Here is a 23,842-nt window from a genome sequence, read left to right as displayed (position 1 = left end):
CACTCATCCCTCTGCCTAGGGGAAGGCATGGAGGTCTGGGTCCTCGGCTGCTGATTCTCTTATGGTGTGTGTGTGTGGTCCTGCTCTGTGCACCGTGTGGCTCAGTCACCTGGAGTGTGGCTGCGTCCGCTTGTGGCCAGTGCACGGTGTGATGCTGCTTGTCCTCTCTTTTGCAGTCCTACTTGGTCGTCAGTGACAAGGCCCGAGACGCAGCTGCTGTCCTCGTGTCCAAGTAAGTCCTTTTACTGGCTTCCCTACTAGACATCTGACCACTGGGTGGAGACGTGCTGCAGGCCTCTGTGGTCCTTGGCCAAGGCCTGGGGACACTTAGCTTCCTGGACCCTGCTGCTTTCTTGAGGGCAGCTCAAGACTGGTGACCGCCTCCTATAGGAGCTTCAGGGGGACCCATGACACTGGTTGGTTGGGGATCAAGGGACCTGCTGGTGCTGGGCGTGGGGTTGCCTGGTGTGCCCTGGCTGTCATGGAGCAGCCCTGGCTGTCACAGAGCTGCCCTGGCTCTCACGGAGCAGCCCTGGCTTCCATGAGCAGCTTTCTCTGTGGTTTGTAGGTGGCTGAGAGCCCTGGACGAGGCCTTGTGAGGTGCTGTGTGTGTGTGTGGAAGGGCTTAATGGGCAAGGCTGCTTTTTCTTTGATCAGAAATTTAAAAAGGTGGTGTGTTTTTTTTCTGTATTTTTAGAGAAATTTATTTGAAAGGCAGTGTTACAGAGAGGAGGAGTAGGGGAGAGAGATACAGAGAGACAGAGAAATGTTCCTCAGACAGCCAGGCCAAATCCAGGAGCCAGGGGTATCTTCCTGGTGTTCCACGTGGGTGCTGGAGCCCAGGGGCTTGAGCCATCCTCCACTGCTTCCCCAGGCTGTAGCAGGGAGCCAGATCGCGAATGGAGCACCTGGGACTTGAACCAGCTCCCATGTGGGTTGCTGGTGCTGCAGTGGTATTTAACTTGCTGTGCGCCAGCGTTTCTTTTTTCTTTTTTTTTTTTTTTTTAAAGATTTATTATTATTGGAAAGCTGGATATACAGAGAGGAGAGACAGAGAGGAAGATCTTCCATCCGATGTTTCACTCCCCAAGTGAGCCTCAACGGGCCGGTACGCGCCAATCTGATGCTGGGACCAGGAACCTCTTCCGGGTCTCCCACGTGGGTGCAGGGTCCCAAAGCTTTGGGCCGTCCTCTCCTGCTTTCCCAGGCCACAAGCAGGGAGCTGGATGGGAAGTGGAGCTGCCGGGATTAGAACCGGCGCCCATATGGGATCTCGGGGCTTTCAAGGCGAGGACTTTAGCTGTTAGGCTGTGGTGCCGGGCCCGCGCCAGCGTTTCTAATTCCAACAATAGTAAGTGTGTTTAATGTAAAATGCAAAATGAAGCCCACGTATGCTTTTATGTTCAGGGTGTTGCTGCCATGTGTCCTGCCTCTGCTTGCTGTGAGCCCACACACTGCCAGGAACTCCGTTGCATAGAGTGTGGACCCATGTGGGAACTGTTGCTGGGCGTCAGATCCCTGCCTTTGCAGTGGTTGAAACGAGCACGGTTGTGAACAGTCCGCCCTTTGGTTGACTTGTGGGGATGAATTCCTAGTGACTGCAAGTGCTTGCCAGCGTTGTTAGGTAGACGCAGGTGCAGTTGAATTCTGTGCTGCTTTCATTACAGGAAGGCCCAAGTGCCTGGCCAGCGCACACTGAGCCTGAATCCAGGGGGTTACATATTTGGTGGCTGGGTGGGGGAGGCTGAGGGTCTGCAACACCACGAGGCGCTGGTCCTGGCCGGCTGTGACGCAGCGTGGGTGGGCGGCTGTCTTCCTCTGTCTTTGGTGTCAGCTCCTGGAGGGTGGGCCGATGCTGTGATGGAAAAAGTCTTGGGGGTCATCAGTCTAACTCTGCTCCACTGTCTTTCTGGCATCTGTGTGGTGGGGTCAGCTGGTGGGTTGCAGGCTGGCCCTTGTCTGCAGTGAAGATTCCTTCCCTGACCCACCAGATGCCTGCCTCTATTTTAATTTATTTTGTGGCCTTTTTCCTACTGTAAGACCAAGGGGTCAGTGAGATGGTAGTTAGGACACTGGCTCAGATGCTGTGCCCCACATCAGAGTACCTGGCTTCGTATCTAGGCCCTTGACCCCAATTTCCTGCTAATCAGACCTTGCAGGAAGGCAAATAATGGTTCAAGGATTGGGTTCCTGCCATCCACCAGGGAGATGTGTGTGGTGTTCTGGCTCCTGGCTTTGGCCCTTACCCTGCAAGCAGTTGAGGGGAGAACCAGCAGGTGGAAGCTCTGTCCACTTGCCTGTTTCCCACTTTTTTTTTAAATTTTATTTTTGATGATGTTTACGTAGTTGAGAAGGATGCATGCCCCTGTGGACCACTGATTAGGGTGGAAGGGTTAGGAATAGGGGAAAGTGGGTGAGACTATTGTTTCCAGTTTTCTCCTTCTTCCTGTATCTGGGGGAAGCCGCACCCAGCATCCTAACTGCATCAGTACCTGGGGATGGGGACAGCCACCCGGCGTCATCCCAGGGTCCCCGATGTGGAGCATGCTCCGAGGGTTCTGCTCAAGTGGCTTTCATAGTTCTGAAATGCTGTTGATTTCACAGGTCCACGGATGAGGAAATCCTTCCAAGGTCCATTGGCTGACATAGTCCACCCCAGAATCTCCTCCCAGATATGTGCTGCCAACGCTTGGCCGGAGTAGTTGACCAATGTCCTCTGCCCTCCTTCCTCCGCCATGGTACTAGATGTTCTCTGCAGGCTCCAATGACCTGCCGTATCCTGCAGGTGCATCTAGGCATGCTGTCCACTGCTCCTTCTGAGCCACTGAGGAGGCCTGGTTCTGACACATGCAGTCCCTGGTCAGACTACAGATCCTGCGATTCCCCCTGTGGATGGAGTTCTGAGTCCAGGGCTTCAGTTGGGAGGATTCCCCAAAGAAACTTCATCTGAGGTGACCCCAACCTGACTCCTGTGTGTATGAGCCAGTGTGGGGCCCAGCTTAGCCCATCGCCCACACAAGCCTACACACACACACCAGTGGTTTCAGTTGTTGGGTCAGTTCTGTCTCCAAGCCCTGTCTCTTAGGAAAACCAATGGATGCTGCAGCCCAGCCTCACCCTACCCACCATACACTCAGCCTTGTGCACACCAGCGGGAACTGTAGCCCAGATGGAGCTAGCCCAGTAACCTGCACCAGGCCTGCCCTCAGCCCTGGTTCTTATTCTCACCAGTGGGAGTCGCAGCCCATCAGAGAGGTGCTTACCATTTCTCTACTCTCCAGGTGGTTCTGCAGACTAGCTTGACTTGACAGGACTTGCCCCAGTCCCAGCACTTGCCAGCTGATGCTGTGGCAAAGCCCAACCAGCCTGCACTTACTCTGGCTCACATGTGCCCCAGTAGATACGGTCACTTAGCACAGCCTGGCTTTCCCCCTAACCCAGCTCACATGCAGACCAGTGGGTGTTGTAGCCCTCCCCAGCCTGGTCTGCCCCTGTTTCCAGTTCTCATGGTTACCAGTGGGAGCAGTGGCCCAGCAGAGGAGCCCCTGCTGTCCCCTACTGCACTGGGTTTACCCTCTACCCCTTGAATGTTGCGTGTGCTGGTGGGAACTGCAGCTCAGTCTAGCATGGTTTGCCTCACCTCGGCACTTGCTGGTGGCTGATGTAGGCTGGTCCGGCCCAGTCTGTCCCCAGTTCCAGCTCATGCTGGTGGTGCTGCAGCCTCGTGTAGCCTGGACAGCCCCAGTCCCAGCTCATGCTGGTGGGTGCTATGGCCTAGCCCATCCTGGATGGCCCCAGTCCCAGCTCATGCTGGTGGGTGCTATGGCATTACTCAGCCTGGATGGCCCAGTCCCAGCTCATGCTTGTGGTGCTACAGCCTCGTCCAGCCTGGATGGCCCCAGTCCCAGCTCATGCTGGTGGTGCTGCAGCCTAGCCCATCCTGGACGGCCCCAGTCCTGGCCCTGATGTGAACTGGCTGGTGTTGTGGCCCAACCCGGCCTGTCCTGCACCCTGTCCTGGTTCTCACATCTGCCAGTGGGTGTTATGAACTGGCCCAGTCTGGCCTGCCCCCATATGTGAACTACATATATCGTGACGGGCACTGTAACCTGGCCTGGTCTGGGCTGCTCCAGCCTTGGTTCTTGTGCTCACCTGCAGGGACTGCCTCCTGACAGACGAGTTCCCCAAGCTCCTCCATCAAATCACCCCATAGTGGCAGATCTCACACATACCAGTGGGTCCTTGGTCCAGCCTGACTTGGCTCACCTCCTATCCTGGCAGTAACAGTGGCCTTGTCTGACTGGCTCATACCCATTCAGGCTCTTACTCTTGGATGCTACAGACCAACCATGTCTGGTCCACCCCGAGACCCAGCTTTCACGTGGTTCAGCAGGTGCAGAGACCTAGCCCAGCTTGTCCTATACCTATCTTGGCTCTCATGAGTACCAGGGTGCTAGAGCCTAGCTTAGTTTGGCACACCCCAGAGCCAGTCCTCACCCATGCTGAGATAAACTGTAGTCACATCCAGCCCAGTTTGCGGCCCCCGTTCTGGCTCTCACATTAACCAGTGAGTGCTAGGCCCTTACCTCTGTCTTGGTCTCTGTGTATACTGGTGAGTGTTGTGGCCCAATCTAGCCCATACCTATTCTTGGGTGCGCCTAGGGATGCTGCGTCTTGGACCATCCTGGCCTGTTCCCAACCCCATTACCTGCTTGCTCAGCGTGTCACTACCCTCTTAAGCAAAGCAGTGGATATTGCAGTTCCACAGGATCTGCTCTAAGATCTGGTTCTGTCACGTGCTGGTTAGTGTCATGGCCCAACCTAATGTTACCCGTCCCCTGTACTAACACTGGTGGGCACTGGTCTAGCCCTGCCAGGTAGGCCCCCCAGCCCTAGTTTTAGTGTGTGCTGGTGGCTGGTGTTTGGCACTAGCTAGTCAAACTTGGGTCTCCCACATGGGCAGATGTATTGGTCTGACCCAGAAAGGTCCTCCAGCTTCCCTCCCCCCTCCCCTCACTTGCAGCTACAGTGGCCTCGTCAGTGGAAGTCCCCTAGAAGTGTCATTCTTTGCCTGCAACGTACTCCCTCAGTGGTGGTCCCTCCCACACATCTTCATACCCCCTTCCCTGAGCAATCCACAGGCCCTGTGCCCAGGAGCACGAGGGTTCCCAAGTCCAGTCTATCAGTGGGGTGGCTGGCTGGTCTGGAGTTCTGCCTGCTCACCAGGGACCCAGGCTCATAGACGGGTTCCCCAGACTCCGTCTCTGGCATGTGTGATGCCCTGGAACCTTACCCCCCTCCCACCCTAGACCCCAAGCCCAGTCATCAGCATACCACATCAGCATGCTAACCTAGGGCTCTCCCCTCCCCTGAGCCTCCACTGCGCCTGGGGTCCAGCTCTGCCTGCACAGGCACAGCCCCCAGGTCCCCGCGCCCCTGCTGGCAGAAGCCGGGTGCTCTTGCCGGCTGCACTCTTTCTAAGTAAAAAGACAAATCATGGAAATGGTACATTCCTTGTAAAATAGTTGAACAATTAGGAGGAGGAAAGCATGAGTCAGTGTGTGTTGTGTGTGCTGTGTTTTGTCCTTTCTGTACCGTTACGGAATTGAGGATGCCCACTCCATGCCAGCTGTGTGGGCAGTGCTGTATTGCCTGCCCTGGGGACAGTCATTCTTGTGTCTGGGTCACAGGATACCAGAACGGCGCCACCAGGTGGTGCTCAGGAGCCATGTTGGAAGATGGGCTCTGGTGAATCCGACACTGTCCTGTGTTAGCTGTTGTACACCCCTTACTGTGACTGTCTCCTGGTGTCTCCTTTCCTCCTTGTTGGGGCGAGTTCTCTGACAATGCTGTGGGATGCTGTATTGCCCCAGGCAGTTACTGGTCTTTTACTTAAAAAAAAAATTTTTTTTCCATTTAAAAAAGTTATTTTATGATACAGTTCCATATTTCCCTTACCCCTTGCTCAAATCCCCTCCTCCCCTCACTGAGTTCCCCTATATTACTACTATAGTATAGTTTTTCATAAGCAGTCATAAATCTATCATTGTAGGCACAGACAGTGGCAGACAGTCCAGCATCCTGTTGTCAAGATATATTTAACAGTTTTGTTGGGAGTCTATCTTTGATCTGGAAGTAGAGATACATACTGCATTGTGTCCTCACATCTAGATATGATAGTCTCCATTACTCAGTTACTATACATCCCCTTAAATGAAAAGCCACGGGCCCGGCGGCGTGGCCTAGCGGCTGAAGTCCTCGCCTTGAAAGCCCCGGGGATCCCATATGGACGCCGGTTCTAATCCCGGCAGCTCCACTTCCCATCCAGCTCCCTGCTTGTGGCCTGGGAAAGCAGTCGAGGACGGCCCAATGCATTGGAACACTGCACCCGTGTGGGAGACCGGAAGAGGTTCCTGGTTCCCAGCATCGGATCGGCGCGCACCAGCCCGTTGCGGCTCACTTGGGGAGTGAATCATCGGACGGAAGATCTTCCTCTCTGTCTCTCCTCCTCTCTGTATATCTGACTGTAATAGAATAAATAAATCTTTAAAAAAAAAAAATGAAAAGCCACAAAACAAAATCAATGACAAGAAGGAAAATAGAAATTTACCACGCATGAAGTTTAGTAACATGCTACTGAATGACTAATGTGTCGCTGAAGAAATGAAAATCAAGAACCTTCTTGAAGAAAATGATGCTACAGTATGACCTATGAGTCAGTGAATAATATGAAAAAAAAAACTTTTGAAGAAATGAAAATAAAAAAAAATCAACGTCTATGAGATATAGTTTCCGCTGATCTTTGTTGGTGAGATGTGTCTTCTGTAGGCAACAGATAGATAGATGAGTTTTTTTCTTTTTTTCTTTTTCTCTATCTAAAGGAAGGGGAGAGATAAAGAGAGAAGCCCCACCCAGCCTCCCACCCATCCCAGGTCCCCGATGTGGGGCATGCTCCAAGGGCACCGCCCAAGTGATTTTGATAGTTCAACAGTTCTGAATTGCTGCCAGTCTCACCATCCCAAGGATAGACGAGTTTTGTTTTTTTAATCCAGTCTACTAATCTGTGACATTTGATTGAGTTTAAGCCATTTACATTCAGGGTTAATATGAATAGTTGGTAATTTAGTCCTTTCATTTTAGCAATGGGTTGTTCATTGTTTAGTCTTCTGTTGTTATTTTATTGGGATGTTCTTCATATTTCTTTTGTTTTGGTGGGTTCTCTTCCTTTTCTCTGTCAAGAGAATATCTTGAAGTATCATTTGTAGGGTAGGTCTGGAAGAGGCATATTCTTTGGGCTTTTCTTTGCTGTGGAAAAAATTTATTTCATTGTGAAAGACAAAGGAAAGCTTTGCTTAGTATGTTATCCTGGGCTAACAATTTTTTCCTTTTAGAATCTGGAATATGCCACACCATTCTCTCGTGGCCTGTAGTGCTTCCTGTGAGAGGTCGGCTGTGAGTCTGATTGCCATTCCTCCATAGGTTAATTTATTTTTTTCATGTACACATTTAAGGATCTTTTCCTTATGTGTGATTGAAGAGAGCTTGATTATCATGTGTCGTGAAGATTGCTTTTGGTCAACTCTGTTGGGAGTTCTGTGGCCCTCCTGTGTTCTGTTTCCCAGTTCTTCAGATTAGGGAAGTTTCCCTTTATTATTTAATTAAAAACATTTTTTTAAAGATTTATTTACTTTTATTACAAAGTCAGATATACAGAGAGGAGAAGAGACAGAGAGGAAGATCTTCTGTCCGATGATTCACTCCCCAAGTGAGCCGCAACGGGCCGGTGCTGCGCCTATCCAAAGCTGGGAACCTGGAACCTCTTCCGGGTCTCCCACGTGGGTGCAGGGTCTTTGACTGCCACAAGCAGGGAGCTGGATGGGAAGTGGAGCTGCCGGGATTAGAACTGGAGCCCATATGGGATCCCCGGGGCGTTTAAGGCGAGGACTTTAGCTGCCAGGCCCAATTAAAACCATTTTTATTTTTATTATTTTTTTTAAAAGATTTATTTTTATTACAAAGTCAGATATACAGAGAGGAGGAGAGACAGAGAGGAAGATCTTCCGTCCGATGATTCACTCCCCAAGTGAGCCGCAACGGGCTGGTGCTGTGCCGATCTGATGCCGGGAACCAGGAACCTCTTCCAGGTCTCCCACACGGGTGCAGGGTCCCAAAGCCTTGGGCCGTCCTCGACTGCTTTCCCAGGCCACAAGCAGGGAGCTGGATGGGAAGCGGAGCTGCCGGGATTAGAACCGGCGCCCATATGGGATCACGGAGTGTTTGAGGCGAGGACTTTAGCTGCTAGGCCACGCCGCCGGGCCCTTAAAAACATTTTTAAACCCAGCTTCTCTTTCTGCACCTTCTGGAACTCCCATATTTTTTATATTTAACTTTTTAATAGTGTCTCTTAATTCTTGGACACTTTTTTTTAGGTTGACCCAGCTCTAGTTCCAGCTGTCACCATTGTTCCATTGTTTCACCGTTGTGACAAGAAATATATTCCAACTCTGAGGTTCTTTCTGCTGCTTTATTCATTCTATTATGGAGACTTTCCACAGAATTTTTAATTTGCTCTATTGTGTCCTTCATTTCCAATAATTCAGCTTGATTTTGTATCTGTTGATATTTCCTGTGTGACATATTTCTTAAATTCTTTGAACTCCTGTGTATGCTGCTTGTTGTTGCTGAGAAATGAGTTTTCAGAGTTCTGTGTCCCCCCATTCCTTGATGTTTTCCTCAGTTAACTCTGAGGTTGGCAAAGGGTTTTGATCCTTTGCGGGAGAGTCTTCAGTAATGTTCATTGTACCTTTGTCTCTTGTTTTGCTCTTGGTCATTGTACTTCTGGTTGTCAGATTCTTCTCCTTGGGGCAGGTTTCTAAGCTTTGTCACCCATAGATCTGCAATTCAAAGCTCTCTGTTTGCAGTCACTCGTGCCACTCCCTCCAGCAAGTTCCAGGTCTGGGTTCTTGTATTAGACTTCCGCCATGGTCTCCATAGCTCCAGCTGCTTGCTGGCTCACCAGTCCCCACCCCTGTGATCTCGTGCTGAGGCTGCACTGCTGTCTCTACGACCTTCCTCCCACTGGCTCGATGAGGCCCAGGATTGGGGAGACACTAGGTGTCCTTCATAGCTAGGGTGCTGGTCTGTGTGGGACCAGTGCAAGGCACTGAGCTCAGTGAGTTCACTCCTGACTTAGTGTATGCGCAGTTCACTGTTGTCGCTCCAGTCTCAGCCTTTGCCACACTGTACAGAATGGTGCCGGATGTGGCACTGGTAGAGTCTGGATCTGCTGGCTGTTAGGTCTGGGGGCTACCCTGACCTATTTTGGGTAGGACCTGTATCATGCCACGTCAGTGCAATGCACTGAGCCAGAAATGAGTTTGCTCCCAGCCTAGTGCATGAACAGCCCTGTCCCAGAGCCTTTGTATCCCTACACAGAATGGTGCCCGATGTGGCTGTGGTGGGGATCTGGGCTGGGAAATCCACCCTGTTCCTGCACAGCCTGTTTAGGATCTGCTGTTCTCTCTTTGCTCCTTGTTGAATCAAACCAATCAGGATGGGCAGTTCTTTGCCTGGATTCACCTGAGCTCCCAGTGAACTCTCCTTCCCACCTGCCTACTGGTGGAGCTCAGGCCACCTCTTGCTGACTGCCACAGGGATAGCTGGTCCCTGCAACACTGCACCGTTGTTTCCGCTCTTTTCCCATATCCGTCAGGCTCCAGATGCCCCTCTGTCACAGGCCTGTCTCCTGTTTGCTGGGATGTGCCCTCTCTGCTTCACTCTGGCTAATGATTGATTCTCTGTTTGAACATGTCCTTACACTATTCTGCCATCTTGATTCTCTCTACTTTTCTGTTTGAATGAGGATTATTTTTTAAAGATTTATGTATTTTTTTTTTGCGAAGTATGAGGAGAGGCAGAGAGGAGGGTCTTCCATCCAATGATTCACTCCCCAAGCAGCCACAACAGCTGGAACTGAGCCAATCCGAAACCAGGAGCTTCTTTGGGGTTTCCCACGTGGTTACAGGGTCCCAAGGCTTTGGGCCATCCTTGACTGCTTTCCCAGGCCACAGGAAGCTGGATGGGAAGTGGGACCACTGGGATCAGAACCGGTGCCGATGTGGGATCCCGGTGCATTCAAGGTGAGGACTTTAACTGCTACACTATTGGCCAGGCCCAAGCCAGGAGCTTCTTCCAGGTCTCCCACATGGGTGCTTTTGGTCCATTTTCTACTGTTTTCCCAGGCCATAAGCAGGGAGCGCTTAAATCTTCTACAAGAAACTTAAGCTTCTGCTGTAGTTCAATGCTGACCTTGTGTGATTTGATTTATTTGTTTAGAAATATATTTATTTAAAAGGCAGAATTATGTAGAGAAAGGTGTATATATATATATATAGAGAGAGAGAGAGAGGCAGACCTTGATCGATTCATCCCTCCATCCTTTCACCCATCCACGCATTGTCTTGCTCACTCCCCAGATGGCTGCCATAACTGGTCTGGGTTATGCTGAAGCCAGGAACCTGGAGTTCCACCTGGTCTCCTCCATTGGTGTCAGGGGCCCAAGCACTTGGGATTTGCTCTGCTGCTTTCCCAGGTGTGTCAGCACGACGGTGGATTGGAGCGGAGCAGCTGGGCCTTGAGCCAGCACCCTAGCTGAAGCTGGTGTCACAGACAGTGGCGTAACGCCCACACCACAGCTGCAGTCCGTTTGAGTTGGTTGACACTCAGCATCCCATCCTGTTATGTGTGGTTTCTGCGTGTTGCAGGAACACGGGAGAGGCAGGCTGGCATGGGGTCCTCAGGGTGCAGATTTCCAGAGAGGTTAGAAACGATGGCCTGTGCAGCTGACGTGTCCTGCACTGATGGCTCAGCCTCCTTGTGCTGTGCCCCTCTCTGGCTACGGCACCTGCCGGGGTCTCAAGTCAGGTTCAGACTGCGGATCTGCGGCAGTCTGCACTGCCTTAAGTCGTCAGTGTGGTGGTTGTGGTGGTTGTGCTGGTGCACATGTGAGCTGACATCACCAGGTTCTCTCTCAGCTCCACAGACTTCCAGGGCGAGGGCACACACCTGTCCTTTTCCAGCACCGCCAAGATTGACTGGGAGAGGTGGGGTGGATTTCCAGGCGAACACCCTCATCTCTGGGGTCAGGAGCAGCCTGAGAACGGAGAGGGACCCTGCACGGTTCACTCGGGGTGCCAGGGGTTGCTACAGAGCTGCTGTGATGGAGTCTGGGCCTGTGGGCAGAGGTCTGGCACAGTTCCACCCTCAGTATGTGGAGCCGGTGCCAAAGTGCTGCCATTGCCAGTTCCTGGGGATGGTGGCCAAGATGGGTAGGGCCTTACTGTTGAGGAGCAGGTGAAAAGTGCAGTTGCCCACTTCCACCTGGCACTGTACCTCCCTGTGGTCAGTGGTTGTCCATGCTGTGCTAATGGAGCCATGGGTAGGCCTGAGTGGACACCGTGATGAAGCTCCAAGTCAGGTCAAGGACATAGTAAGGAGAGTGGATGCCTCCCGCCTCCTGGCTCCTCCTAGCCTCCCTTTGCAGGAGGCCACTGCCTTTAGGAAAAGCCCCTGGACCACTTCCCTCCTCTGCAAAGGGAGCCTGGGAGTATAGTCAGGGGCCTGAGGAAAACGAGGTTGGGGCTGGAGGCTGGGATCCTGCCCCTTCCCCCCTCTGCTCTGCTACTGCCAACCAGCCTCCTGTTTCTCAGCGTCTTTCCTCCTGGGCTGTGACTCTTGTCCCCTGAGAACTCCTTCCTTGCCTTTTTTATTTTCCCGAAGATTTAATTGCAAGGTGGGGTTAGGAAGAGAGAGTGAGCGAACAGTACTTCACCGGCTGAAACAAAACCTGAGTCTCCCACATGGGTTTAGGGTCCCAGACACCTGGGCTGTCTTCTGATTTTCCGGGTGCGTTAGCAGGGAGCTGGATTGAAAGTGGTGCATCTAGGACTTGAACCGGTGCCCATATGGGGTGCTCGTGTTGCAGGGTGCTGCTTAACTCGCCATGCCACAGTGTAGGCCCCCGTGAACTGTAGCCCTTCCTGCTCGTCACTTATTGTTTCCTTTGTGATATCCTGGCAGGGGAACAGAGTGGGAAGCACCTTGATGCTTCCTGTTGCACGCCAGTTTCAGTCCCTGAGACCCAGCAAGAGGAGTGTCCTGGGAGCTGCTGGAGCAGAAAGAAGGGCCAGGCTGGAGTCGAAGGGCCGTGTGTGTGCCAAATGAGGGCTGTTTGTGTGTGTCAGCTGAGAGCTATGTGTGTCTACTGAGGGCCGTGTGTGTGTGTGTGTGTGTGTGTGCGCGCACGCACGCTGAGGGCTGTGTGTGTCTGCTGATGGCATGGTGTGTGTGTCAGCTGAGGGCTGTGTGTGTGTTGTGTGTGTGAGCTGAGGGCTCTGTGTGTGTGTGTCAGTTGAGGGCTGTGTGTGTCAGCTGTGGGCTGTGTGTGTGTGTGTGTGTCAGCTGAGGGCTGTGTGTGTCAGCTGAGGCCAGTGTGTGTGTGAGCTGAGGGCTGTGTGTGTGTGAGCTGAGGGCTGTGTGTGTCAACTAGTTCTGTGTGTGTGTCTGTTGAGGGCTGTGTGTGTCAGCTGAGGGCTCTGTGTGTGTGTCAACTGAGGACTGTGTGTGTCAGCTGAAGGCTATGTGTGTCAGCTGAGGGCTATGTGTGTCAGCTGAGGGCTGTGTGTGTGTGTGTGTGTGTGTGTGCTGAGGGCTGTGTGTGTCAGCTAGTTTGTGTGTGTCAGCTGAGGGCTGTGTGTCAGCTAGTTCTGTGTGTGTCACCTGAGGGCTGTGTGTGTGTGTCAGCTGAGGTCCATGTGTGTTTCAGCTGAGGGCTGTGTGTGTCTGCTGAGGGCTGTGTGTGTGTGAGAGCTGTGGGCTGTGTGTGTGTGTGTGTGTGTGTGAGCTGAGGGCCGTGAAACCTGAGGTTGGTTTCGCATGTGAAGGTGGTGTGAGGCTGGGATCCAGTGGGGAGGGCCATTAGGTGGAACAGTTTAGTGCTGTGAAGTGGAGGGGTGGTGAAGGTTGTGGGAGGTCCCTGAGGTTGGCAGGGCTGGGACTTGCCTCTGGTGCTAGGCTGTTTGCGTCACATGTCTTGAAGTAATGGGATGCAGGCTTGAGTTGTGGAAAGGAGTTTGTGTGAAGTGGCCAGGGGCTCCTTGGTTGGGGTGGGGACAGGTAAAGGTGGCTAGAGAAGATAGGGGTGAGCGTCCAGCTCTGGGGGGGTGTGGCCTGGGCTGTGACTGGTGGAGGATGACTGGGTACAGAAAGGACTTGGGGTGGTACACTGCTGGTCTCTAGCGTCAGGTGGTGGAAGGCTTTGGTGAGCCCTAACCTGCACACTGCTTTCCCTTTACCAGGTTCATCACACGACCAGATGTCACGCAGAGGAAGATGGCCGGCTTCCTGGACTGGAGCCTGTGCACCCTGGCTGGCTCCTCCTTCCACACCATCGAGGGTGTCATCGCCATGGATGGGATGCTGCAGGCCCTGGTAAGCACTGTCCAGGCACGGCTTCCAGAGCTCTGGAGGCAGCAAGCCAGGGAGCATACTGGACTACACCTTGCCCTATGAAGTAATTGGAGCTGGTGAGCCCTAATGGAAAGTGGCTGGAGCGTGGTGGGAGCTGGTGACTCTGGTGGGGTTGGAAACAGTTTTTTCCGAGCTGCCTGGGGCTCCACCTTAACCCAGGGCTGGCTCTGCACTGACGCTGGTGAAGGTGTGTAGCCTGGAGGGGGCAGCATTGTCCTGGCAGCGGTGTCTTGTGCTCCAGACCCAGGAAGGTGAGGCGCAAGGTTTGAGTTTGATTTTGTCCAGGTCCTCAGGTTTGGCATTTTTGACTCCTGCTTAAATGCAGACCTGTATCCACTCCCAGCTGCCTGTGGCGTCCTGTTCTGCTTCACGTGTCTCGTTTCCCGTGCTCTTGAGGACAGACTGGGTTTAAGATTGCAGAAGGGGAGGCATGATGGCAGAGGCCATGGAGTTTCTGGGTCAACAGACCAGAAGCAAACAGCCCACGGGGCCCTTGGCTGCCGGCACAGTGCTTCCCTCTGTTCTGCTGAGTTGTGGTGGACAAGAGTTTGCGTGAGATCAGTTCTCATGTTTGTCTCTGACCAGTGAGGAGAGTGGGCTCTTGGGAGGTCACCAGGTGTGATGCTGTGTCAGGTGTCTGCCTTGTGGGCACTGGACAGGCTGTGGGAGGAGCTGGGAGGGAGCCCACCTTGCACTCTGCAGCCCTCTTGTGTGTTTTCCTGGTGCAAACTGAGACATTCCGAGCAGCTTTTCTTTCTTCTCCGAGGATCAGGGCGTTTCCCAGCCTGTAAGAGAGAGGAGGACAAAATAGACCCTAAACCCTGCTCTGCCAAGGTTGCGTCTGTTTCTTACACGCCTCGGTTTGCCATATAAAGGTGACATCACTCCCCATGATGCCTTGTACTCCTCCAGGCCCTGGGTCTGTCTGCCAGGTGAGGGCGTTCCATGTGTGTGGGATCACACAACTGTGGCCTGCTAGGGTGTTCCATGTAAGAAAGTGTGTGTGTGTGTGTGAGAGAGACAGAGAGAGTGTGTGGAGTCACACAGCCGTGCCCTGCAAGGGTGTTCCATGTGAGAGTGTGTGTGTGTGTGTGTGTGTGTGTGAGTGTGTGTGTGTAAGAGAGAGAGAGAGAGAATGTGTGTGTGTGTGTATAGTCACATAGCTGTGCCCTGCGAGGGTGTTTGTGTGTGTGTGTGTGTGCAGTGACACAGCTGTGGCCTGCGATGTCTAGCCTTCCTCACAGTGCCTAATGCTTTCAGGGTCCATTTCATTTGCGTTTGGCTGTTGTGAACAGTTTGGCTTGAACTTTCATGTATAAACTTTTGTTTAAATTTAAGGTTTTAATTTCTTGGGCATTTAATAATTTTTTTTAAGACTTATTTATTTTTATTGGAAAGGCAGATATACAGAGAGAAGGAGAGACAGAGAGGAAGATCTTCTGTCCTGTGATTGACTCTCTAAGTGGCCGCAACGGCTGGTGCTGCGCTGAACCGAAGCCAGGAGCCAGGAACTTCCTCCAGGTCTCCCCCGTGGGTGCAGGGTCCCAAGGCTTTTGGCCGTCCTCGACTGCTTTCCCAGGCCACAGGCAGGGAGCTGGATGGGAAGTGGGGCCGCCGGGATTAGAACCGGGCCCATATGGGCGAGGACTTTGGTCACTAGGCTATTGCACCAGTCCCTCAAGGTTTTTTTTTTTTAACCTTCTCATAAGAACAACTCTTCGTGTCTTTGAACTCCTGTAAGTTTATGGGCAGCCACGTGCCAGCCTGTCCTGTTGATGAACTGTGCCTGCACGGGCTGTGTGTTTGGGGGCAGCCACGTGCCAGCCTGTCCTGTTGATGAACTGTGCCTGCACGGGCTGTGTGTTTGGGGGCAGCCACGTGCCAGCCTGTCCTGTTGATGAACTGTGCCTGCACGGGCTGTGTGTTTGGGGGCAGCCACGTGCCAGCCTGTCCTGTTGATGAACTGTGCCTGCACGGGCTGTGTGTTTGGGGGCAGCCACGTGCCAGCCTGTCCTGTTGATGAACTGTGCCTGCACGGGCTGTGTGTTTGGGGGCAGCCACGTGCCAGCCTGTCCTGTTGATGAACTGTGCCTGCACGGGCTGTGTGTTTGGGGCTCTGAGGCCAGGTTTTGTCTGTACTGTCGTTCCAGCTCTGTGGGCATGGAGCCTTGTGGAGGCCATTGCAGGCGGGGATTGACCGTGAGGGCAGCTGGTGTCGGAGGAGGACCTGTGGGCATAGGTGGTGCCCTTGGTTCTGGGGCCTCGGGGATTTGTGTTCTGGGTAATTGTAATGAAGCACAATGGGTGGAGACGCTTAATGAGAAGGTTTGGGTGGAAGTGGCTTCTTCATTTTTTGGCCCGAGTATAAGTCAGGAGGAGTCGAAGGTCTAACCCGACGAAGCTGGGGCCTGTTGCTCCATAGTGGCCTGCAGGGTGGGGGAGCTCCCCCCGCCCGGGATGTGGGGCTGCCTCGGAGGGCAGGGGCCTGAGTCCTTCCTGGATTCTGTGGGCAGTGACTGGCTCCAGGGGTCCCCTGTCTCTGTCTACCGCTGGAACCGGGGGACTGCTTGGAGCCAGGGGCTTGCAGGCAGGCGCAACCTGCGCGGCCCATGCCCGACCGCGCCACTCATTTCACGTTGCTCGAGGGCTCAGTGGTGCTTTTTGGCCAGCATTCTAGTGTCCGGGTCGGAGGTCATGGCTGCCACTGTGTGTCTCATTCTGCAAGCGCTTTGCCCACAGCTGCTTTTTTTTTTTTGGTCATCGTGTTGCTAATCTCTCGACTGTCCCCATCCTGAGAGGGATGTGCGTGGCGCTCCAGGTGCCAATAGGCTGAGCCCTCTGCTAGCCGTGGAGTGGCTGAGGCTCCTTCAGCCATTTGTCAGCACGAGTTCTGTCTTGTCCCTTGCTCCTGAGGTCTTAGAGGTTTCTCAGAAACTTCCAGCGCTGAGCTGGGCATGGGCTGGCGGGGGGGCTGGGCACTCAGGCAGCTTGGCAGCAGTGCCTCAGAGCCATTGAGAGCTTTGCCCTGAGCGAGAGTGAGCAATGGTCTGACGCAGCTGCTATGATCCTGGGAAGTGAGTGATTAATACTGCCCTGGGGCAGCCGCCCTGGTGGGGCTTCCTGACTCCTGACGCCAGGCATTCCCACCCAGAGCCTCCTGCAGTCTCGGGGGTCGTGCGCCCTGCTCTCTGCTGTGTGTTGGAAGGGCCAGTTTGCCCGGGTCCAGGTGCCTTGGCAGCAGGAAGTGGTGTGAGGTGCTGAGCGGGTGGAGTGGTTTCGCCATGGGCTCGTCAGACCTGAAGGCGGAGGGTTGGGTGTCCTGTGCATGACGAAACCTGCAGGTGTCTGGAGCTTTGGGATTTCATCTGTTTCCTTTGATGCACTTGGCTTCGTTTTTATCCACCTGTTCATTAGTGTGGGCTAAGCGAAACAGGTGAACTCGTAACAAGTACAATCGAAACTGGCACTTGATTTTTCTTTCCCTCCAAGCGTAGTTCTCTGGTGGAGCTGATCCTTAACTCCTGTGGGAGGGAAGCTTCATTTCACTGGGGGGTCTGGGGCCTCTGCTTCCAGTTATCAAAGTAACTGTAGCTCAGTTCCACTCTTATATATTTGGATTAGTTCAAATTGAGGACATCTGAGGAAGAAAAAGTTATGAGGAAAGCTGGGCATGGCCTCGTGTGTGTTGTTTCTGCTGGTTGTTGGTAGCTGAGCTGTGTTTGCCACTCAGGGTAGCAGGTGGATGTCTGTGGGAAGCAGGTTCCTCCTGTGTGTTCCTGCTGAAGCGAGGGAGTGGGCAGCTTCCACTGCTGGGGTGGCTGGGCACGTATGGGTGTGCCGTGTGAGAGGGGCCCATGTCTCCTTCACGATGATGGTTTGTTTTTTTTTTTTTCAATTTTTATTGCAAAGTCAGATATACACAGAGAAGAAGAGACAGAGAGGAAGATCTTCCGTCCAATGATTCACTCCTCAAGTGACTGCAGTGGCCGGTGCTGCACCGATCCGAAGCCAGGAGCCAGGAACTTCTTTCCGAGTCTCCCATGTGGGTGCAGGATCCCAAGGCTCTGGGCCATCCTTGCTTGTTTTCCCAAGCCACAGGCAGAGAGCTGGATGGGAAGTGGGGCAGCTGGGATATAATACCATATGTGTTTCCAGTGCATGCAGGGTGAGGACCTTAGCCACAGGCTACCGTGCTGGGCCCCACAGTGATTTTTGAAAATAATTGTGATCTTTGACAAAAGCATAAGTCTTATTAAAAGTACGATAGCCACAAACCCCGGGAAAGCCAGTGGGTGCCAGTACCTGCTGCTCCCTGGCACCTGTTGTATGAGGCACCTGTGTGGAGGGGCACTGAAGCCACATCGTGTTTTGCCAACAGGTGTTTCTTTGTATAGAAAGGCTTCAGGTGGCCTTGCTCGAGCGTCCCTCGACTTGGCCGTCAGTGGCTGGGTGGGAGGCTGGGAAACGCAGGGCTGGACTCGAGCTGTCCCCGGCTCTGCTCTTGGCCTGGGGCTGGCACCAGGGGAGGCTCCTGATGTGGGCCTTTGCCCCAGGTGTGCTTTGGCAGCCTTGTGACCCGAGGCAGAGGTGAAGCCCGTGCCCCACGCACCCCACCTGGAGGAAATAGCAAACCTCTTACCTCAGAGGGGTGGTGTGGAGGCTAATTAGGGCCTGTCATGCACTTTGAAGATGGAAAAGGAGTCGAAGCAGTGGCCAACGCACCTCGCCCAGGTGTGCTTTGATTTCCTGCCCTGCGGGATCCTTCGGAACACAGCAGTCATTTGTGCCTGGGGCTCGGCCTGGCCGGGGGACCCATTGTTCAGGGGACCCACCGTCCAGGGACAGCACTCCTCTGTGATGCTGGGGACACACCGTCCAGAGTGGCTGTGGGCAAAAGGAGCCTGGGAGGAGCTGTGTGGGCCTGTGCACTTGGAGTCCACTCAGAAACTGCCTTTATTTTCCTGTAACTCAGTGTGGTCTGCCGATGCCTTGGGAGAGTCTTGTGCCTGCTGAGGTCTGGCTGCGGGCGCGTCCTGCTCGCAGGGCTCAACAGAAGCCCCTGGAAGGGCCACACGGCCTGGGGAAGGACCTTGGTGAGTCATAGGCTTCACCCTGCCAAGTGGACCTGCTCTGAGCTGCTGGCCAGTGTCCCCCATTGGCCCTGGCACATGTCCTTTGCTGTAGGTAACCTGAGGCCTCTCACAGCCCATACTCCTGCCCCCTCCTGTCCTCTTGGGTGTCCCCAAGGCTCCGGCCCACCTCAGCAGGTACCCTGGCTGTGCCTTGTGCCATGCACCTGACTGCTGTGCTTGGTTCCATGGCTGTCGTCAATGTCAGGACACACACGTCCCAGCCTGCCTGTATTCCACATGTTCCTCCTTAGGCCTGCATACAGGGCCTGCTGCCCCTGCTCTCCAGGCCTGCCTGTGTGGAACTGGCTCTCAGATGTGTGCTCTGCTGTCAGGGACTCGTCGCTGCTCTCTCTGCTGCCATCTCTGCCCTGTCCCTGTCCTCATGCTGCAGTGCCGTCGTGTCCTCTGTTGGCACTTGGGCCTTCTCTGCCGCTTGCTGTACCACCACACCTGCTCTTAAATCTGGCCCCTTATTCAGGGCCGTGAGTGCCGCATGGGCAGAGCCAGTGTGTTCAGTGAGGGACTGTGCCTATGTGCCCTGCAGCTCTGCTGCTCACCATGGGCCCAGGCTGAGGCCTGTCCAGGCGTCACTTGTCTGCTGCGTGCCTTGTGGGGGATCTCGATTGTGGCTGCTTTTGGCCTCCAGCTTGTTCTGTTGTGTCATTGTTGCTCAGGCTGCCTCACGGCCCTTCTGAATCCTGTACCCCTCCATGTGTCCCCAGCGATGTTGGCATGGCACTGACATTCTCTCCCTCATGGAGCTGCTGCCCAGTGAGCCTGGACAGTCACATAGGCCAGCTCCCACCTGGTGCAGGGACAGTGCCAGGCTTGTGTCTCTAATCTCAGGTGGACCAGCTGCTTCTCAGTGCCCGTCTTGCACATTAGGGTGCCCGCCTGCCGTCCCATGTGGTGGGGCTCTCCTGTTGCCTCGGGCCCGTGGGCTGTGGGCCAGGGAGTTCCACGTGTTCTTTTAGTCCAACTTGTCCCCAAGTTCTCTGGGGCAAGGGTTGTATGTCTTCATGTCTTCATCTTTCATTTGTCAGTAGGGCAGGTGCGTGGGAGAGATGTCAGCAGTGCTTCTTAGTATTTGTTGACTTTTTTTGACAAATGGTAATTTTTTACCTGAGGATTATTAGAAATTGAAATAAGTGGGGCCCGGCACAGAAGCCTAGTAGCTAAAGTCCTCACCTTGCATCCGCTGGGATCTCATAAGGGCACTGATTCATGTCTTGGCTGCTCCACTTCCCATCCAGCTCCCTGCCTGTGGCCTGGGAAAGCAGTCGAGGACGGCCCCGAGCCTTGGGACCCTGCACCCACGTGGGAGGCCTGGAAGAGGCTCCTGGCTCCTGGCTTCAGATCAGCTCAGCCCCAGCCGTCGCAGCTACTTGGGGGGGTGAACCAGCTGATGAAAGATCTTTCTGTCCTTCCTTCTCTCTCTGTTTATTTGCTTTTCCAATAAAAATATAAATCTCTTTAAAAATAAGTGGTTGGGCTTGGCAGTGTGGCCTAGTGGCTAAGGTCCTCGCCTTGATCCCATATGGCCGCTGGTTCTAATCCCGGCAGCTCCACTTCCTCTCTATCTCTCCTCCTCTCAGTATATCTGACTTTGTAATAATAATAAAATAAATCTAAAAAAAAAAAAAAAAAAATAAGTGGTGCTGGCAGCCATGTTTGAAAGGGCCTGGAAGTTGTCCTGCCTTGGTGCTGTCAGCCCACTCACTGACATGCCTCTCCCCTTTCCTGCGTCCTATCGCCCGTTAGTGGGCTTTCTGGCTGGCTCATGGAGAGCGCTGTGGAGGTAGTGCGTTGACTTCTCTCAGCACTTTAATCTGTCATAAATTGTTCTCAGGATTTTTGTGTTCACTTTGGTGCCAGCTGATCCTAGTACAGCTGGTAGCTTCGTCACAGCAGCAAATTCTCCGCCTGTAGAACTTCCCTTTCTTCCGAGGAGAGAAAACAGGTGGTTGAGTCTTGCTGGCCGGGAGCGAGAGGAGCTGGCCTCACCTTCAGCCCCCACCCCACTTCTGCCTCTTGTTGGGACCGTCAGGTGCTCCTTCCTTTAATGTTGGCTAGCAAATGCCCAGGGCTCCAGCTGTGTTGTGGTAAACGGGTCTGAACAGAGGGACGAAGGATGCCTGGTGGGCTTCCTCAGGCCCTCCGAAGCAGAGTTCGGTCTGGAGTTGACTCTTGGTGTTCTGGGTCATGTCCAGGAGTGGTCATGGGTGCTGAGCCTGTTGTGAGGGTCCGTGCCAGGAGTCTGAGCCTGGAAGGGAGTTGCTTCCTGTTGCTGCACTTGGGCTGTGTGGTTGACATCTTTATGTACTTGTGCCTTCCCAGGAGACAGAGACGCGGTGCTGCGTGGTGCCTCGGGGCGACCCAACGCAGAGCAAGTGTGGTCTTGGCAGCCGACTGCTGTGTGGGCCACTGGCCATGAACTCCCAGGCAAAAGGTGGTGTGAGCCACGCCTGGATTCATGGGGTGTGGGGGCCTTTCTCCTGGGGCTGGAGGTGGGGCTGCTTTTCTTGGCCTCAATGTGGCAGTGCCTTGAGGGAGCCCAAACCAGCACCTCCTGCTTGGCAGCAGGTGGATTGCTGCCCAGGAGCTTGGAGCCTGTGATTGATGTGCTGGGAGAACATGCCCCGGGGAGGGAAGCCGGTTTGCACAGTGCAGAAAAGCAGGCTTGGGTGGGTAGCAGTGGGAAGGTGCGGTGGCTTCGCATGATTACTGAGAAACTCATTTTGTTTGTGCCTCAAACTGTGCTAGTTTCTAGAACAACAAAAACAGCTGACGGCTACTTCCCCTGGCCGCTGAGGGTGTTACTGCTTCTGTGCAGCGTGCTCTTCCACAGGTGCTTTGCGTTCCTGTCTGTGCTTTCTGGAACAGAGGGCACACTCACACTCCCGCTGTCCTGTGGGGCACACTCCCACTCCCACTCCCCGTGTCCTGTGGGGCACACTCATACTCCCTCTGTCCTGTGGGGCACACTCATACTCCCTCTGTCCTGTGGGGCACACTCCCACTCCCGCTGTCCTGTGGAGCACACTCACACTCCCTCTGTCCTGTGGGCACACTCACACTCCCTCTGTCCTGTGGGGCACACTCACACTCCCGCTGTCCTGTGGGGCACACTCCCATTCCCGCCTGTCCTGTGGGGCACACTCACACTCACTCCCTGTCCTGTGGGGCACACTCACACTCCCTGTGTCCTGTGGGCACACTCCCACTCACACTCTCGCTGTCCTGTGGGGCACACTCACACTCCCTGTGTCCTGTGGGGCACACTCCCACTCACACTCCCTGTGTCCTGTGGGGCACACTCATACTCCCTCTGTCCTGTGGGGCACACTCACACTCCCTCTGTCCTGTGGGGCACACTCACACTCCCGCTGTCCTGTAGGGCACACTCCCACTCTCGCTGTCCTGTGGGGCACACTCACACTCTCTCTGTCCCGTGGGGCACACTCCCATTCCCGCCTGTCCTGTGGGGCACACTCACACTCACTCCCTGTCCTGTGGGGCACACTCACACTCCCACTCTCGCTGTCCTGTGGGCACACTCATATTCCCGCTGTCCTGTGGGGCACACTCACACTCATACTCCCTCTGTCCTGTGGGGCACACTCCCACTCCCGCTGTCCTGTGGGGCACACTCACACTCCCACTCTCGCTGTCCTGTGGGCACACTCATATTCCCGCTGTCCTGTGGGGCACACTCACACTCATACTCCCTCTGTCCTGTGGGGCACACTCACACTCCCGCTGTCCTGTGGATACACTCCCACTCACACTCTCACTGTCCTGTGGGCACACTCATATTCCCTCTGTCCTGTGGGGCACACTCCCACTCACACTCCCTGTGTCCTGTGGGGCACACTCATACTCCCTCTGTCCTGTGGGGAACATTCCCACTCCCACTCCCGCTGTCCTGTGGATACACTCCCACTCCTACTCTCGCTGTCCTGTGGGCACACTCATATTCCCTCTGTCCTGTGGGGCACACTCACACTCTCGCTGTTCTGTGGGGCACACTCACACTCCCTGTGTCCTGTGGAGCACACTCACACTCCCTGTGTCCTGTGGGGCACACTCCCACTCTCGTTGTCCTGTGGGGCACACTCACACTCCCTGTGTCCTGTGGGGCACACTCACACTCTCGCTGTCCTGTGGGGCACACTCCCTCTGTCCTGTGGGCACACTCACACTCTGTCCTGTGCCCTCAGGTCATTCCCACCCCGCTCTTGCTCAGACTCATCAGACCGCACCTGCTGTCTCATGGGAACAAGGCCTCACTTGTTGTTGGGGAAGAGCCCCACAAAGGGGAGCAGCGATTCCTTGGTGATTTTGGTTGCTCCTTGCTTCTCATCCCCCTTCCCTGTAAGTCCACCAGTGGGAGAAGAAGGACAGAAGTTGCGCTTTTGCTTGTTCTCCCTCGTGGGACGTGGCTGGCAATAGGCCTTGATCTTTGTTTGGGGGACACAGGTGCTAGGCTGGGTTTCCCAGTGAGGAGGCCTTTGCTCAGTTGCCCCATGGGCATGATTCTTGATTTTTAATATATATTTGTTTGAAAGGCAGAATGTTAGGAGAGACAGAGAAGAGTTCTTCCGAGTGGTTGTGATAGCCAGGGCTGGGCTGGGCCCAAGCTGGGGGGTGGGTGCTTCCTCTGGGTTTGCTGTGTAGTTAGCAGGGGCCCAAGTGCTTGGCTCAGCTTCCACTGCCTCCTCCATTAGCGGGGAGCAGCCAGGACTGGAGGCGTTACAGGCAGTGGCTTTACCCTCTGCCATAGTGCTGGCTCTGGTACTTGGTGAACACTCCTCACCATGTGTGTTCCATGGTCTCTAATGTAGGACGCTGCTGTGCTGCGTTTTATCAGGAGTTGGACAAGTAACAAATACCAGTATGATCATGCATCTTTGTATTTAGGTGGTGATTGAGTCAGGAGCACCTCTTGCCGACCCAGTGCTCACTCCTGTCCACCGTCGCCCCGGGTGTTGCTGGGCTCCGCCGGCAGCTGCCTGGGCAGTGTTGTTAGCTCCCATCTCCTGCGTGGTTGGCCCTGCACCACTACCTAGGTAGTGTTTGTACAGCTAGGGTCCCGCCGGCTGCTGCTGACACAATGGTGCCATTGCCTGCAGAGTAGATCTGTCCCAGTCCTTGCGTGAGCTGCTGGACTCTGTGGGTCCCAC

At 54.2% G+C, this 23,842-nt stretch overlaps 1 protein-coding gene across 2 annotated transcripts in view; it reads left to right on the top strand.

Moving 5' to 3' along the window:
- TBCD (tubulin folding cofactor D) overlaps positions 1-23,842 on the top strand; it is a 133,920-nt gene that overhangs the window by 13,582 nt on the left and 96,496 nt on the right. For both annotated transcript variants that reach the window (XM_058676546.1, XM_058676545.1), the window contains exons 6-7: positions 177-232; positions 13,356-13,488. In XM_058676546.1, coding sequence (XP_058532529.1) covers positions 177-232; positions 13,356-13,488 — 189 coding nt within the window. The remainder of the gene's footprint in view (positions 1-176; positions 233-13,355; positions 13,489-23,842) is intronic.

Source organism: Ochotona princeps, chromosome 17 (assembly GCF_030435755.1).
Source record: "Ochotona princeps isolate mOchPri1 chromosome 17, mOchPri1.hap1, whole genome shotgun sequence".
Lineage (NCBI taxonomy): Eukaryota > Metazoa > Chordata > Mammalia > Lagomorpha > Ochotonidae > Ochotona > Ochotona princeps.
The sequence above is the reverse complement of the archived record's forward strand: the minus strand, read 5'-3'. Positions and strand labels throughout refer to the sequence as shown.